Source organism: Salminus brasiliensis, chromosome 3 (assembly GCF_030463535.1).
Source record: "Salminus brasiliensis chromosome 3, fSalBra1.hap2, whole genome shotgun sequence".
Lineage (NCBI taxonomy): Eukaryota > Metazoa > Chordata > Actinopteri > Characiformes > Bryconidae > Salminus > Salminus brasiliensis.
Window position 1 is genome coordinate 13,003,309 of NC_132880.1, and position 16,944 is coordinate 13,020,252.

The following is a 16,944-nucleotide window of genomic DNA, read 5'->3' on the forward strand; positions in this document are numbered from 1 at the left end:
AGCACACATTAGCACTAGAGGTATCAATCCAATAAAAATGTTTCATCATGTTAATCACAATTTTCTGTAATTAATAATGATTAATTACAAGTTAAAATGCTAGCTAGCACATTCTTGATTTTCTGTACAGGAGAACAAATAAATCTCTTAGAAATGCTTAATAAACTAGCTAGAGGAATCTGTTTTTTTTTTATCTCAGAGTAGTTTTGAAAACTTTAGCCTTGCGCATGACGATTGCTTGGACACAGAAGCTTTTAAAGAGATAAATGGATGAACAGTCATCGGGCTGGATTAAGCAAGCTAAGAGAGGAGCAGCTGTGTGTATAAGAGAGAGAGAGAGAGAGAGAGAGAGAGAGAACGTTAGCAAGAGAATGAGTTATGAGATTTAATCCATATTTCAGCATTAAAGAGTAATCTTTATTGTAAGGATTTTATCTTTATTTGTGTTTATTTTGCTATATAAATATATAAATATGTTACTAGGATCACAGAGTGACCTATGGGAGGAAGTTGGGGCCAAACTTGGTAAGATGATTAACTGCATTTAAAAGGTTAACATGTTAAAGTTTGTGTTAACGTGTGCGTTAACACGTTAGCACTAATTAAAATGAACCTTTTTTAATTGGCTACAGGTCTATTATTGATATTATTTATAAAACTAATAAAATGAATAAAATTAGTATGAAAAGTATGTTGTTTTCATTCTATTTTTTTTCTAGAAGTTGCAAATGTCTTTTCTGCCTGATCTGATTTCTCCTTTTTTATTGAGCTATATTTATATTTATATATATTTCTATTATTTTTTACTATGTTTTATCTTCAAACCTTCAAACATTTTTACATGACAAAGTATAGTAAGGTACATTAAGTACATAAATATATTTCATCATATTATCAGAGGTCAAAATGCCTGTTAAATGTAAGCTAAAAGCACTTATTCCATCCAAGTCTGATCTAATGAGCTTGCATTAAAGAGCAGCTGTCAGCAGGTCTACCTCTGCAAGCTTGTCCACTCAAAGAATATCACGTTATCTCTGTGCAGCGTATACACGTTCTTTGAAATGGTTTGAATCATGACCATTGTGGCCATATTTTCAATCATGAAATGCCTATTTTTGGGGGAACCAAGTCTGGAAGTTTACAGTTAAGAGGTTTGATTTTCCTCTGTGAGGAAACAAATGGAAAAGAAATTGCCCCATGTGAATTGTGCTGGGGTGGCCATATCATGGATCGTCCTCAGTTAGTTTCTGTTATTTTGCATTGTGTCATTAATAAGTAATACAATAAATCCAACTGAAAACAATACTAAACTACAGCTAGACAACAGCTGCACCAAACATTACTGAAAGGACCTGGAGGACAGCCAGTTCTTAATGCCAAATTAGCAGCCTGTTTCTTCCTGTCAGATCTGTGTTGGAAAACATGTAGAGAAACCTGAATGCTGATTCAGAAGGCAGCAGATAATTATGCTCACCTTTTATTGCTTTCACAGAGGCTTCTCTGTGTTAGGATAAAAGTGACCTGTAATTTTATAGCTTGGGTGGAGTTGGGTAGAGTTTTCTTGCTCTCACATTAGGGTTTGGTACCATAATATTTAATTAAAACTTGAGAGTGATTAAAATGTGTGTACCACCTGTCCATGAATTGCATGAATTTGCTCTTCTCTGCAGTTTTCCTTTAAGCATCTATTGTGCAAGACTGCACCCTTGTGGCCAAATTATGTAAATATACGTGCCAATGCTTCTGATAGTAACAATGTCATTCAAATGTTCAATATTTGTGTTTCTTTAACAGTTTTCAAAAGGATTTTTTTTAATTAAATCTACTCTTAATACTATACTTTGAGTATCATATAGCTGACGAAATATTCCCAAAGTATTACTAAATATCTGTTTAACAAAACAAGTCCTCTAATGGTTTTATAACAACAATAAAATAAAAAAAATGATGTTTGAATGTACAGGACCAATTAAGGGTTCTTTAGTATCTCTTCTAATGCTGTTGGATCTAAAGACATTGGGGTCTTATCCCAGATCTTTTCCGTATCGGGAATCTGTGGGCATTCCATTCGTCCATCCATTGCAACCATTGCAACCTTTGTGTAAACTTAACCTGGTAGCAGCGATGCAGCTGCAGGATATTTCACAAATAAATCTATTCACAATTGAAAATTAATTTAAGGAGGGGATAACAAGGCATAAAATTATATTTGCTAAAGCTGACGTTTAATAGAGGGATCAAGGGATTGATTGCAAGAGTGGTCGTTGGTGGGCAGATCCTGTAGTTCTGAAAAAGATGATGCCAGCCTTTGGCCAACTGCCACAGATTTCCAAGTGAGATCTCTCCACTTGTGTTTTATAGGATTTAGATCTGGACTCATTGCTGGTCACTTCAGAACTATCCAGAACTGTCCTTAACAATTCCTGATTGCATTTTGAAGTATGATTTGGGTCACTATCCTCCTGGAAGACCCATGACCTCTGACAAAGACCAAGCTTTCAGACACAAGGTGTCATGCCTGCCCCTGTTCTGTCATGCCTGCCTCTGTTTTGTGTCACCATGTGCTCTTGTTTCTTATCTGTCCTAACCCCTCCTGTTCATTAGTGTTCCCACCTGTGCCTCCTCTGTAGCCATGCCCCCTTGTTAATCCCTGTTTAAATAACCCTTTGTTTAAGCATTCCCTTGTCTGGTCCTGTATATGATTATGTCGGTATGTGGTCATGGCAGTTTATGGTATTTTAGCTTGGCCTGTTTTGTTTTGTTCAGTTTCTGTTTGGTCCCTTTGTTAGTCCCAGTGTTGGCTTTGTTCGCTTGTTTTGAATCTCTTTGACTTCTGTTTGTTCTGTTTAGTTTTATTTAGAATAAACATCTGCATTAACGTTCGCCTTTACCTCCATGCTCCACACACCATGACACAAGGCCATTCACTGCACTCTTCTCTTCTTTGGTAGTTTCTAGTGCCAGAAGCAACAAAATAACCCAAAACATCTTAGAACCTTTACCATGTTTGACTTTAGGGACTGCGTTAAGGCCTCATTTCGTTGTCTGTAAATGAATGAGTATGCTTTACCAAAAAGCTCTACTTTGGCCTCATCTGTCCAAACAATTGTGATTCTCAGGTAAGTTTTTTTTTATGTCACTATGATCAGTGGGGTCCTCCTGAGTCTCCTACTATGGTGATCCCTTTTCAGATAGGGAAGGATAGCGCAAGCTAGAATGTGTCAGCTTGAATTGTTTGAAAGATGAGTGAGTTTCTCTACCCATCATTTAAACAATTCTTTGTTGCAATCTTCAATCTGAGGCTTTGTCTGCGTGAGGCTTTGTCTGCTCTAAGGTGCTCTGAGTTTGTCAAAATACAATTTGCATGTGTTACATAAAATTGAAATAACACATACTGGATAGAAAGTCTATAGAAAATGAATTGAGTCCCTGAAAATTTAGCAAATGGCTAGTGCCTCTCCAGAGAGGTGGGGATGACTGGTGTTTCCAGTTCCATTCTTATATCATTAATGCACATCAATCATGGTCACACATATTCATACATTTCGACAACAATAAAAATGAATAAATAAAACAAGGACACGGGCCTGTCTTTGACCTGTGTTTAATAAATATGCAATGTAATTATCTTTACAATATTCACTCTTAATTCCTTCAGTAATTAATACAATAAGTTTCCAGAAGCATTTTCTGCTGTAAGATACTAATTAGGGACTGACCCCTTACTAAACATTTCGTAAATACCCAGCACCAGAAAGCTCACCTTGGTCTTCAGTTAGAATTTAGCCATTAGACCAACATCAAATTGTCTCCACCACTTGCTTCTTGCTCATGTTTTTGTTGCAATGTAAACAACTTTAAAAAGTGCCCCCAGGCCGGGCGCATTTTTAGTGTGAGCGACCATCGAATGCAGAGTTACAATGTATTTGGTTGCATTTTTGAAATGCTGCATTTCTGGCAATGTATGTGCATTCAGTGTTGCCAACTCCAAGTAGCTATTGGCTGTCCTAAAAGTCGCTAGAAGTTGCTAAATAATGCCATCTCCTAATTTGCATAATTGTCATTTGCGTGTATTTGAAACTGTAGAATGAAGAATCAACCTTGTGGAAGAGGAGAAAATGGGTAAGAACACCCTAAATATGTTAGATAAATATTTATCTACAAGTGAACTCTGAATCATTTTTGCCTTCGACATAGGCCATCACTTCTCAAAATAACTTCATGACTTTAATGCTTTGTCTAGACCCACATTACATAGATCATTTTTACGTAAATTACATAAATCAGTTTAGTCCTGTGTTAAATGTTAGCATATCAAATTTTTCAAAAGACTGTTATGTGGTGTGGAACTGCTACTCTACACCTAACCTTCCTCCTTTATTCAGGCTAGTTACTTTTTGTTTGTTTGTTTGTTTTTTGTTTTTTATTTTTTTGGATGGCTCTCCATCTAAAGAGACTTATACCAGAGAGTTTTTCGAGAGGTTTGAGACATAGTGTTTTGGGTGGTATTGGTGCACCAATGTGTAAGTTAAACATGCTTGGATTAAATCATGTCTGTGTCTGTGAGCATGTCTGAGTTTTGCAGTCTCCACTTCTCAGTTTCTCTGCTCTCCCTGGGCAGAGATCACAATATAACGATGTTGATTGATAAGTAGCAATAAAACAATTTCTTTGTATGTGAGAGGAAGTCTCTGAATTCTTCTGTGTGAAAGCAAACCAAAATGAGATTTTTACTTTGAAAAGCAGTGCTAGGTTTTCACCAGACATAACAGGGCCTGTCAAACACCACTTCCCATTCATCTGAACATAACACATTGTTCTAAAATTCAGGAGGATCATCTAGATGTTTTTTGTAAGAGGTTGAGTATTTATATTATTCTAGGTTCTCGGTTCTCTAACCTTATCTGAGGCAATATAGGTATTTAGTTGTATATATGCTGTTCTTAGTTTTTTCACATTCTGGATAATTTTACATCGTGTTCATGCTCTATTTAGACAGTATGACAGAACTTTAGATATGGCTTTGTAAACAGACTGCTAGGCATTCACAACCCTTTTCTAAGGTCCTCTCTGTGAGGAGAAGGTGTGTTAAAGTGAAGTGCAGTGTTTTTGCTATTTTCATTCTTTCATTTCATGTCTTTATAAGTGAGTTTCATACTCATGGACTCCCTAATGCGTACAGCAAGAAACAGTTTGGCACGTTTTTAAAACATGACCTTTCATATCTTAATTTTTATCTGGAAAAATTGTAGTCATTGTGAAATGTCAAAGGACAACAAATCCCACACACGTCAATCCCACAAAAAATACGGTTTATTTAAGTAGTCATACATGGTGGGTTTATTTACTTAATGCTGCATATTTTAATATAAGAGTACTGATATTGATATTCACCAAAATTATATTTTGGACTTTCTTTTCCTAGGATTAAGCAGAAATAACTTCCTTTATTACTATGTTGACGCGTGTCAATGTCATTTTTGTTGTCATCGAAAATACAGTTTTCGCTGTTTCAACAAAAAATATGCCTCAGTTCCCTATTATTCCTGTTATTCCTGTCCACTTTGAGAACAAACCATGTTTGACTCGGTTCCTTTTATTCTCAAATCAGTGCAAAAGGTCATATTTTTAAACTGTCCAACTGAAGTCCATAAAACATAATTTGTTAGGTTGTTTATGTCATAAAAATTCAAAATGTGTAGATTGTAGATTCTGTAACAAGAACATACCAAGAAATGCCTGTGACCAAAATGGATCCCTACTCCCTCATTAGTGTTGCACTATATAGGGAGGGACTATTTAATACAAGGGAATTCGGACAGATAACTTCATCAACATATGCCGGTACCAGTCACATTAACAAACACGTTAGTGTAATAAATTGAATTCTGAATAATTGTTAGTAAAAGCACTGTGCTGTTCATGGAATAATTTTAGAGTAATGTTGTTTAAAACATAAGTGTCCTATGAACAAACAACATTAAAAAGTAACAATTAAACATTAAAAATTAACAATTTGCTTCTCCAAATATACCTCTGGCCATTGAGGCCAAACAATTTAATCTTAACTTTTTTCTTTCAGTTGAGTGGCACAGGTTGGGTCTTCTTCCAGACCTCGATAAAGAGATTACATTTCCTAATGACTTGTACATACATGTAATTGTTTAAACTGATTCCGTATTGACTACAACATTCCTCTATTGACCTACAAAGCCCTACATGGCTTCGCTCCTGCAGGTACCTGCAAGATCTTATTACTTATTATGAATCACAATTACTTAGATCACAAGGTGCTATCTTTTTACTCGTTCCCCAAATTCAGAAAGCCTCAGCAGGGGGCAGAGTCTTTTCTTATAAAGCACCCCAACTCTGGAATAACCTTCCAGATAATGTTTGGGATTCAGACACGGTCTCAAGGCCAAAAGCTCATCGGTTTAGTTTAGCTTTTGGTATTTAATGTTTCCCTTATATAAGGCTTGCAGATTCATGGGTTAATGGACACAGGGAATTGTACTGAGATGCTGGAGCTGTTAGAAGACTGACTTACCTGTGCCAGAGCAGCTGCTCACCCTCCTGCCAACGCTACTTGCCAAATGACTATGTTAAAATGTACATGGACTGCCACTACTAATATTATCACTATCAACTATCATTACTCTTACTGCCACTACTATGATTATATTAAGTTATAGTACACCATGATTATTGTGGTTATCATATTTTAATATTATGATTGTGTTGCATACCTGAGCAGTACAACAGGCTTGGTGGTTCGGTGACTTTTATCAATTATTCATAAATAGTTCAGACCAGAGGAGGATGGGTCCCCCTTGTGAGGTTTCCTTCCCACCATCGCCTTTGACTTGCTCACTGAGGGTCTTAGGTTTTTATGTCTTCTTACGTTGTTGATTTCTTGTCTTTTTACTGATTACTGATTCTGTAAAGCTGCTTTGTGACAACACCAGTTGTAAAAAGCACAATACAAATACATTTGTATTTTGTTCCATTGGACAGAGGCGATATACACTCATTGTTGTACACTAATTTTGCCCCAAAAAAGGGCAGTTCAATACAATCGCTGAAAGCTGGTCAGAACTATTTATAAATTATTGCTTAAGGTCACCTTACACATAAGACTGTTCTTCTGCTCAGGTGTGCTGATATAATCAAAGTAATGATGGTTAATGGTGGTAATAATAACAATCTTTATTATTATTATTATTATTATTATTATTATTATACTAATAATAGTGGCAGATGTACAGTATGTCCATGTAAATTTTACAATTTAACATAGTCGTTAGGCAGGTAGCAATGCCTCAGTCCACTGATTTATTTATTCATTAGAAACCCTAGATTAGACTTCAACTTTTTCCACAGTTTTGAGGCAGGAATTCCAAAAGATGGTTATGATTGCCTTTACTGTAAACCGGCCCCGAAGACCTGAACATGGTTGCACATCTGTGGGAGTTGTTTCATTCCCACTTCCCAGAGGACCCGCCTCTAAGCTCGAATCGAATACGGGTGTAAAAGGAAAGAACGCGTCAAAGAGCTTGTTCTGAAATAGCCTATTCTGGGAAGTTACAACACCTCTGTTTTCGTTGCTGAAAGCCACTCGCCCACACTGATCTCAGCACAGCCCCCCCCCCAAAAAAACACACGCCTCTTTCAATGCCATCCTCAGTGAAAGGCGAACTCTGCGTTAGACCAGACTCACTCTTGTCACTCTTCTGCAGTCTACTGAAGCGGTCACTCTTGTCACTCTTCTGCAGTCATGTCTACTGAAGCGGCTTCGCTATCTAGCGAGGGGATGTATTCGAAACTCATCGACGACAGTGGTACCCAGGTCGAGGAAGGATTCAGAGCCCAGCCTACACGTGAGACCAGGCTTAAGAAGTCTTTTCTTGTATTCCAACGTACCAGAAGTGTTGTGTGTTCGAAATGAGGGATGGAGCAAACTTCTTCAAACGTTGATTTGAGTAATGCATGACTTGTTCAAAAGACAGGATGGTGGGGTTATACAAGGCGTCTGTCTGACGTGTGACGTTCTCCTGTTATTTGGGGGCCCTGCATCAGCCACCCTTGCCCAAAGTTAGACCAAAGTTCTGAAGCTCCAGATCATCCAAACATGAGATGTTTTAACCATGACATCAGCCCAGATTATCAACTAGATCTAGTTGTTAAAGTAGTGGTTCAGTGGTGGGTCAGGTCTGATAGTGTTGGTTTAAATGGTTGGATGAGATGCAGCCATGTCCTATCTGTGATGGACAGCTGTAGTATTGAATGCTTCACCCAAGGGCGCTGCCAGGAATTTTCTCAGTCAAAGGCCCCTAGAATGGTCTTAACTTTTCCCTATTTTTACTGCATCACTGACTGCACCATAACTGTAATAATGATGATTATGATTATCATAATTGTTTAAATATAATTATCATTTTAATTATTCTGTTAAACAGTGCATGTATTTTCATTCAGCAGAGGAAATCAAAGGGATGAAAATGATATATTTATATATAAAGTATATTTGTCAAAAATCACATCATTCGAAATGGTATGTGGGCCACTGGTAAATGCAAATGTGGCCCAGGTTTGGGCCATGTTAATGTTGCTATCAGGGCATAGTTCACCAAGGTGAATCAGGTGCAAACATTAGAAAAGCCCATTCAGTTATTGCTTTAAAACAAGTGATAGTTCCATTGGGCAGAAACTGCACTAATAAGATTAGTTCGTTGTCCCAAACCTGCAGTTAGTATTTGTATGAGACTGTGACAACTAGTCCCGAAAATGCACTGTGCATTTGCACTGTGTAAAGAAACATATAACATTGGAGTAAATACACATAAACAGAAATACTGAGTAATGTGTTGCATGTCAAGCTGTCAAGTTGTTGATTGACATTTCGGATAGAATACAATTAGAAGAACACAGGTTTGGTTCCTCTGCACACACCAGCCACTGTATGGAGCTCACTGAATGAATGACTGATTAGATAAACTGTGTATTATATGGTAATGGAATACATTGGGACATAGTTAACACACACACACTCACAGTCATACACATACATACACACACACAAAATCAGTGTAGTGTTTTTAACTTATAAGTGTTTATTCCAACGTTTGTGTTTTAGGAACAGATCAAGCCAGAAATCCCCTGTCTGACCTATTGTCACACTTTCCTACACTGCTAAAAAGACTTTTTTACTAAGAGATTACTAAGAGAACAAGATTGAGATTAAAGTAAATACATACCTAGAATCCAAAGGGCTCACAGGATTATTCTTGGACTTGTATTATCAGGAAAAGACAGGAGAAGATTTGTTATGTGGAATCTACACTCTGTTTCATTCACAAAATTTGTTATTTAAAGAAAGAAAAATGGTTGTCTGCAGAGCCAAACGTTATATACTGCATTGCCCCAAAGAACCCTTTTTGGCCCCCATATTTTGTGTGCCCGCTCTACAAAATGTGTTGTGGATTATCATGCAAAATTTGTAAGAACAAGTTGTGATGAAACAATGGAGCAACATTGTGAAAAGGGACAGAGAGCAAAACATTTGCATTGAAAGTTAGCATGTCTTATTTGACCTCATCTGCTTATTGGCCTCTTTTTACAGCATGCAATCCATTTTAAAATGTTGTAATTGGTGAATGAAGAAATGATAGGCTATATAATCCCAGTACTGTGGTGTGTTGAAAGCATGAGTCAGTGACCATGTGAGCATTCATTCATCACATCATTTTTTTGCTTGCAGAACTTTAAAATGCTGGAAAGGCAGTTTCACCTGTGTTCTGCCTGTTTCTTTGTGCTGGTGTTGAGCTGTTAAGCTGTTAATTGAGCTGTTAATCAGCAGTTTCACTGACTGATAGGTCTTGAATCTAGTTTTTGCATCTAGAATAAATACAGCAGGGAGCATGATCATGAAGGGAGAAATAAGTGATCTGAACCTACTACTACCTCCTAGAAGTGTTTCCTGCTGTGCTGTTTGCAGTGTTTCACTGTGAAAGCATGTGTGCACAATTAAAAATATTAAAGAACCTTTGAAAACTGTGGATGAATCTCTTAAGGTGCTTTGAGGAGCCTTTAAGAAAAGGTTTTTAGGTTCCTTGAAGGTTTCTCAGAGCTCTATAACATGTTCGCCCACATTTTCAAACTTAAGAACCTCTAAACGTATACTTTTAACAGTGAGGTACACATTGTCAGACTGTAAATGGGCCACTATCTACCTGTTAGTTCTACAACTGCTGATAACTAATAGTGTTTGTAACCCAATCAACAGCAGGCCAGAGACTGGCACACCATGGGCCCTACAGAGTGGCTACAGCATGTCTTACAGCTTTCTGCCTCATCTTACTCATGGTATTGGTGGCAACAACTGTACACTGTAAGTTTCCTTGTTTTCTCTGATATCATCTTCGTCTTGTTCATTTTTGTGTGGATAGTTTATACACTGGCAAGACATTTCTTTATTGTGCTATGAGTGCTGCCAGTTTGTAAGATTGTGTATTATTCCACAGAGATATAGATCAGCCATCTCTGCAGTTCCTTCCCGCAATTTGCGCACAATTATTATATGTTACGTGATCTTTTAGTTACATAAGATGAGGATTTGTGGCTCATTTAAGTTCTGGCAAACAGTGATTATTAAATTTGAAAGTGTTTCAACAAGTTTTGTTTTGTTATTGTTATTATTATATGACCAATTATTTTACCTCTAAGAACATTCTAGTTTCAAATATACCACATTTACTTCAGCATGGCCCTTTTCAACAATCGCACTTCAACCTTAATCTCCTCATTCATGTTTAAATCACTTGCTGAGTCATGAGCATGAGTCATGCTCTGGTTTTTCAAGTCATTTCTATTCCGTCGCAAGGAAGAGTACTCTTCCTTAACTTATGCTTTCATTCAATTACTCCTCTGTTCAAACCCCATTTGTGCTCTTCTTTTATAGATAAGAGAGGTGATGCTGTGAGCACAGGCCAGAACTCCCAGAAAGTTTCCCAGAATTCCACCTCATTTTCTTCTACACAAATGCGGAAAGCCTGTGCTAATGTGACTGGCCTTACCGCAGAGAAGAAGAGACTTGAGGAAAAGAATAGCGAACTAGAGAATGAAATTAACCAGCTAAAGGCCAAAATTGAAAAGCTTGGTAAGTTACATTTTTAACCCTGCACAGGTTCAAAATGATTATTCACTTATAGTCACTTTTTTATTATGAAAGAATTAATCACTACAGATCATAAATATAGTCATTAAGCTAAAGGGGATGTGTAGTCAAGTGCAAATAATACAACTAAATCTCAAAGATCCCAATTAAAGATCATCATCCACAGTAATATTTACACCAATAAATCCTAATCTGTGAGTTGGATTTAGGAGGTAAATGTATGTTCTAGGAATTAATACAGAGATACCACAGTGATAGGTGCTATTGGCAGAAGTTTGGTCAACCATAAAAACATGGTAGCATTCGCTGCAGCACTGTAGCTCGGTCACAATAACTTATTCAAGCACCATTATTTCATTTTCATTCATTCAGTTTATTGACTTGCACACTCTGACTGGCAGCTCAGACATCTGGTGTCAGCAGAGAGAGAAAAAGTGTGTGTGAAACTGTCAAATTGGTCTTTTGTAAGGTAGGCACAGCAAACGTAGCAATTTTATTATTCAAACCTCTTATTTCAGTCAGTTTACCACAGTTCAGGGGTGTTTCAATGGTAGCTAGTTATCTAGTTATCTATATAGCTAGTTAAAATGCTGGATCACTGATTCCCTGGTACATACACAGTGCTTGTGAGGAGATGGGCTTTAAATAATTAGCTACTAATGAAAATTTTGGATTGGTTTGAGAGACCACTTGACATTAACGTCTTCGAATATAGTCCCACCCGACTGAAATCCAACAAATATTTTATTTGGCAGTGAATTGTACAATTATCTTGGAGCCTGTACCCATTATACATACATAAACAAAACAGCTAAATAAATATACAGCCCCTTAAACATTTCTTGACACTGTTAAAAGTATAAGATCCTTGAGGATCTTTTTGAGGTTTTTCCATTTGAAACTGAACTGAAGAACCTCCAAAAGTTCCTAAAGCATTTTATACTTTTAACAGTGTAGTATGAAGGTGTAGTATGACACTGAGAGAGCACACATTACTGAACAGTTGAAAAATCATTTGTATTCTCATTGCTGTTGAACAGGCTTGTTGTGGAACTACTATACAATAATACAACGAGAATAATAGTAGAAAAAGTGTTGAGAAATGACATTAACAAGCTCTGTCTCTATTCAGAGGTCACCCCGACACCAGAGCCAGTTCGGTGCACAAAAGAATGGCTCCACTTTAATGGCAGCTGCTATTTCATCTCAGTATTCGGCCGCAGCTGGAAAGAGAGCCAGAATTATTGCCAGGAGAAAGGAGGTCACCTCGCCATCATCCACACCGCTGAGGAACAGGTTAAAGAAACTGGTGGTTCAGTTTTCAACATCAAAGAAGAAATATAATTAAATTATTATAAGTAAATTATACTTAAGTATTGTAAAAACGTACAGCACCCTTAGCGAACATAAGAGGCTTGGTGCTCAATCATGAAAAAAAACACTGGCAGACCATTGACAATAATGTGATTGGTTAATCATGTTTGAGTGCAGTGACCTATTAAAGATATCGTCACTGGAGATACTAGGTTTTTGCGTAGTCTGTACCCTATACCTGTTTTACATGTGATGTGTACTTGCAAACCCTCACACATATACAATGGATTGGAAAGTATAAGCCCTTTCCCCCGCCATTGCTTGCTTGTCACACAGAGAAGCAGAAAACCCTCCATAATCCATTTACAAGCTTTTGTTTTTTTAACTGCAAATTTCGTCTGACACAGCACAAACTTGTTATCTGCAGAAGTTGGAAGTAGGAACTTCTGCAGTAATGTCTGAATAACATCATTGCATAAGTTCCTTTTTTCCCAAAATATGATACCTTGTCATACCCTGGGCAATTACAGAGTTTCTGAGTGTTACTTGACTCTTTATTAGTCTTAAATCTGTTACTGTAGTTTTACTTTTTAAATCACTCTTGTCTGTTTATAGACCTTCCTTTGGGACTTGTTGCCACGAGGTCACTGGAATTCTTACTGGTTTGGAATCAGTGATGAAAAGTTAGAGGGAGACTGGTTCTGGGTGGATGGAACCAAACTAGTTGGAGGGTGAGTTTCCCAGTAACCTCTTCTTATGACTCTCTTATGATATTGGCTCGGCTTTAAGCTAAGCCATTAAGCTGTGTATCTTTCATTTGAACTGTTGTCCATTGCAATGCTAACGCTCAGCCGCTTTGGTGACTGGAACTGATCAGCATAACTGGAGGATTTTTCTACTCATAGTCCATGTCTTCCTTTTGCATGGAGGACTTGCACAAATGTGTTTCTAAAATGAAAAAGCTCCTAATCCAGAAGTAAAGCTAAATGAACAGCTAGAGTGGCATAAAAGCAACTTGGAGTTCAGAGCATTTTGATTGGTCTATTCATCCAGAATTATTTCCACAGTCTACAGAGCAGCTACAGGATTCAGTTGGTGAAGAAAACTGAAAACGGAGATGGTTTTCATTGGACAGCTGCGATATACAGTTTTAGGATGAAGCACACTTTACTACCACTGCACATCAAAACAACAAAATTTAACCTCTGCATTTAACCGATCCATGGCACCCACATTCACACTAGTGATTAGGATAGTGAGAACATGCACCTAGAGCAGCACCTAGGGAGCAACTAAGAGCAATCAAAGAGAAACTGGGGGGTTAGGTGTTATGCATAAGGGCACCTCAGCCATGGATGCTGGTTTTGGGCATCAAAGCAGCAAACAACTTCTTTAAATTTAGGCCATGGCAGTATCTATGCATACATACATGACAAACCACTTTTACAGTGTAGCTTTTAGTTTTGGTAATGTGACCCTTTTAAAAAGTTCTTCAAACGGAAATTAGACTAAGCAGCATCCCATCATCAGTCAGTCATTCTGTTAACAGTCCGATCCAGATTTCTACCTTTGTTGTTTTTTAATGAAATAATTTGTGTGGAAAATAAACCTGTATGGTAAAATATAAAAAATATATATACACATCCTTTGCTTGCATGCTTTGCTGCTGTAGTTTCTGGGAAGACGGGGAACCCAATAACCACATTAATGAAGACTGTGGCTACATAGTGAAGACTGAGGTGATGAGTCGCGTAGCTACAAAGAGTTGGTATGATGCCCCATGCTCCATGTCCTTACCCTGGATCTGTGAGAAGAAGGCAGAGTCGACATAGTAATAACCATAATCACTTTCTGATGTTTTCATGTCTGATGTTTAAATAAATGCAGGATGTGATGCTGTTCCATGCATGTGCCTGACATTCTGTGTTTTAGGTCAGGAACTGTACATGACTTAAAATTATGGCACACGTCAAATAAATAGTCACCTCCTAGCCAGTCTGACCATCCAGTCTAGTTCTCTGCTGTGGCAGAGATACAAATAAATGCCTGATGTGACATTTATATAAGCATGCCATAACTCATGTATCGTTGCTTAATGACATAAAACATTTTAAATGACTTTCTGGTCAAATAAAGTATTAACAAATTTCATGACTAATTGTTGTGCTCTTAACATGTCTTAAGCTTTACTTACTTTAGTTAACTTTACATTTGCATCAATTATGTCATGCAGCAAAATAAATAAGAAATAAATTGTTAATATTTCACACAACAAAGTTTGATGTGTATTGGTGAGTATTTCTTTTTTATTCATTTCTTTTTAAACATTGCTGTTTTAACCATTTCTGTCAGCAGGGGTCAGTATTGGGTATGCCTTTGGCAAATGCTGCACTTGATAGGCTTTATCATGAATGTACAGAACTAATCAATGTTGTTTTTATTACTTCTTAATCTTGCTATGCATTTTCTTTATTTCTTTATTTTTTCATTCAGTCAAAGTGCATTAATTTAGTGGAACAATTATTGATTAAAAGAACCTGAAATGCTTTGACATGTAATTACTAGTTCCCCATATAATCAGTGGTCATGTTGAAAAAAGGCATGGGTGATTGTAATAAAATATTTTTTAAATGATCATTTTTTATATAAAAAAGTACTATATTTTGTACAACTTTTTTGCATTTAATTCTTGTATTTTCAAATATTACTCATTGTTTTACACAGACTGCATTACTGATTAAAAAACTATGTTTATTCCATGGTCTTTGAGCCTATATTATCAACTGCAACTGTCTTTGAATGTGAACAATGACAAGCGTAGTGTTGTTTTTACCATGACTTTGATATATGTTGTACATGAAACGTGTGTAAAATCCAACTATTACAAGGGAAATGCTTATCATAAAAGCTTATGAAACGTGACATAGAAAATGTATGGCAAACAGTACGACAAGGAGGATATCTGTTGTTCCTTTTACCCAGGCTCATTTCTACCAGCAATAGATAAAGCACCAACATAGAATGTTGTACATACATCATATATATACTGCAGATAATAATTATTCTAAATATAGGGTTACGTTTTAAATGTCATCATTATTGAACATCACTTTCAACCAGTATGGGTATTGACAGCCACTGTAATCTACAAATCTTTGCGCAAAACATTCACAAATCTTTACATGAAGAACAAAATTGTGTATTTTGCTTAATTCTTCCAACATCCACTTGCCCTGCAAACACTTGATTGGCTTATCAAATTCACTCACATTCAATAAGAGACCTTAAATGGCTCGGCTCTTGTTGGCTGGGACACTCAATGGTGTTTAAATATGACATGGGTTATATAACGGGGCAGCTCTCTGATTCGCTAAGACCTGCTTAAGTATGAATGCCGGTGTACAAGGAATGTCTGATATTTAAGGAAATATTTATTCTTGAAAGATCAACATTATTCTCTTGTCAAGTGGAATGAATGGACAGTACCTGAAATAACTATAAACTTTGGTGCAACTACAAGCAGTTATCTCTCTTTAGTTCTCCTGGTAATAATTTCTGATTTAGCCCTTTCAAGCAATACCGTGGGGAACATTGATTTTAATGGGCCAAGTACATACTCATTACTCATTTACTAAGTGTGCTCCCATTTGTATTGATCGTGTTACCACAGAAGCAACTAGGAAGAGCGCTAGCCTGCTTCTGTCAGAGCCAGTTAGACTGGATTAAAGTGAGACTGGCTGTTGTCAGTTTATTAGGAACTAACACAGGGCCTTTTAACTGGTACACCCACTCTAAAACAATTAGTCAAATGTTCTCTTTACTCACATTTTTAACTCTGAATCTCAGCTTGGTAAACAAAACAGAATGATTTGAGCTTGTACTGTTGCTTTTTGTGTGTATTTTTTCCCTACCTGTAGGTTACAACTTCTATTACATGATGACTCCAGACTGGGAGGTTTGAGAATGGAGTGTCAACCCTTGCTGGGATCTTGTGTTATGGTCTCATAACGCTTGAAGAGCAGGCAGTTAGGCTGCTCTCTACTCTAGAGCTGTAAATTTGCACATAAAAGAGTACATTATTCTGAGTAAATTATTATTATTTATATTAAAAAGTACAGTATTTTGCAGTGTTTTCTGTATTTATGGTATTTTTAAATATTACTTATTGCATTGCACAGACTGCATTAATGGCCTTTTTTTAATTCTATGGTATTTGAGGCTATATTTTTAACTGCATTTTAAAATTTTATCTTGACTTTGATATATGTTGTACATATATCATATACCTGTATAAAATATACCTGTATAAAAAAGTGAAATGCTGATCATAAACATCTCATGTAATGTTACATTAATGGAAAATATATGGCAAACAGTACCACAGTTTATAAGGAGGATATCTTGCACCCTTGCAACCTTTGTGATCATACATACAGAACTGTATGACTGGATTCACA

The 16,944-nt window shown here is 36.8% G+C and overlaps 1 protein-coding gene across 3 annotated transcripts; it reads left to right on the forward strand.

The window, feature by feature from the left end:
* The first annotated feature begins 7,680 nt into the window (after positions 1-7,680).
* LOC140551824 (CD209 antigen-like protein C) lies at positions 7,681-15,241 on the forward strand. Of its 3 annotated transcripts, none has more exons than XM_072675541.1 (6): positions 7,681-7,877; positions 10,262-10,387; positions 10,958-11,155; positions 12,306-12,469; positions 13,103-13,218; positions 14,160-15,241. In XM_072675541.1, exons 1-6 carry the CDS (start codon positions 7,775-7,777, stop codon positions 14,317-14,319), a joined length of 867 nt encoding a protein of 288 aa, XP_072531642.1. In that variant the 5' UTR covers positions 7,681-7,774; the 3' UTR covers positions 14,320-15,241. The 3 variants fall into 3 exon arrangements, with proteins under 3 accessions (XP_072531642.1, XP_072531645.1, XP_072531644.1); XM_072675544.1 differs by having other exon boundaries at positions 10,286-10,387; XM_072675543.1 differs by having other exon boundaries at positions 7,682-7,877; positions 10,283-10,387.
* The last annotated feature ends 1,703 nt before the right edge of the window (positions 15,242-16,944 follow it).

Coding starts and splice junctions, on each gene's coding strand:
- LOC140551824 (XM_072675541.1), top strand. CDS start 7,775: ATGTCTACTGAAGCGGCTTCGCTATCTAGCGAGGGGATGTATTCGAAA. Junction 10,388..10,957: donor GGTGGCAACAACTGTACACT/GTAAGTTTCCTT, acceptor CTTCTTTTATAG/ATAAGAGAGGTGATGCTGTG. Junction 13,219..14,159: donor GGAACCAAACTAGTTGGAGG/GTGAGTTTCCCA, acceptor TTGCTGCTGTAG/TTTCTGGGAAGACGGGGAAC.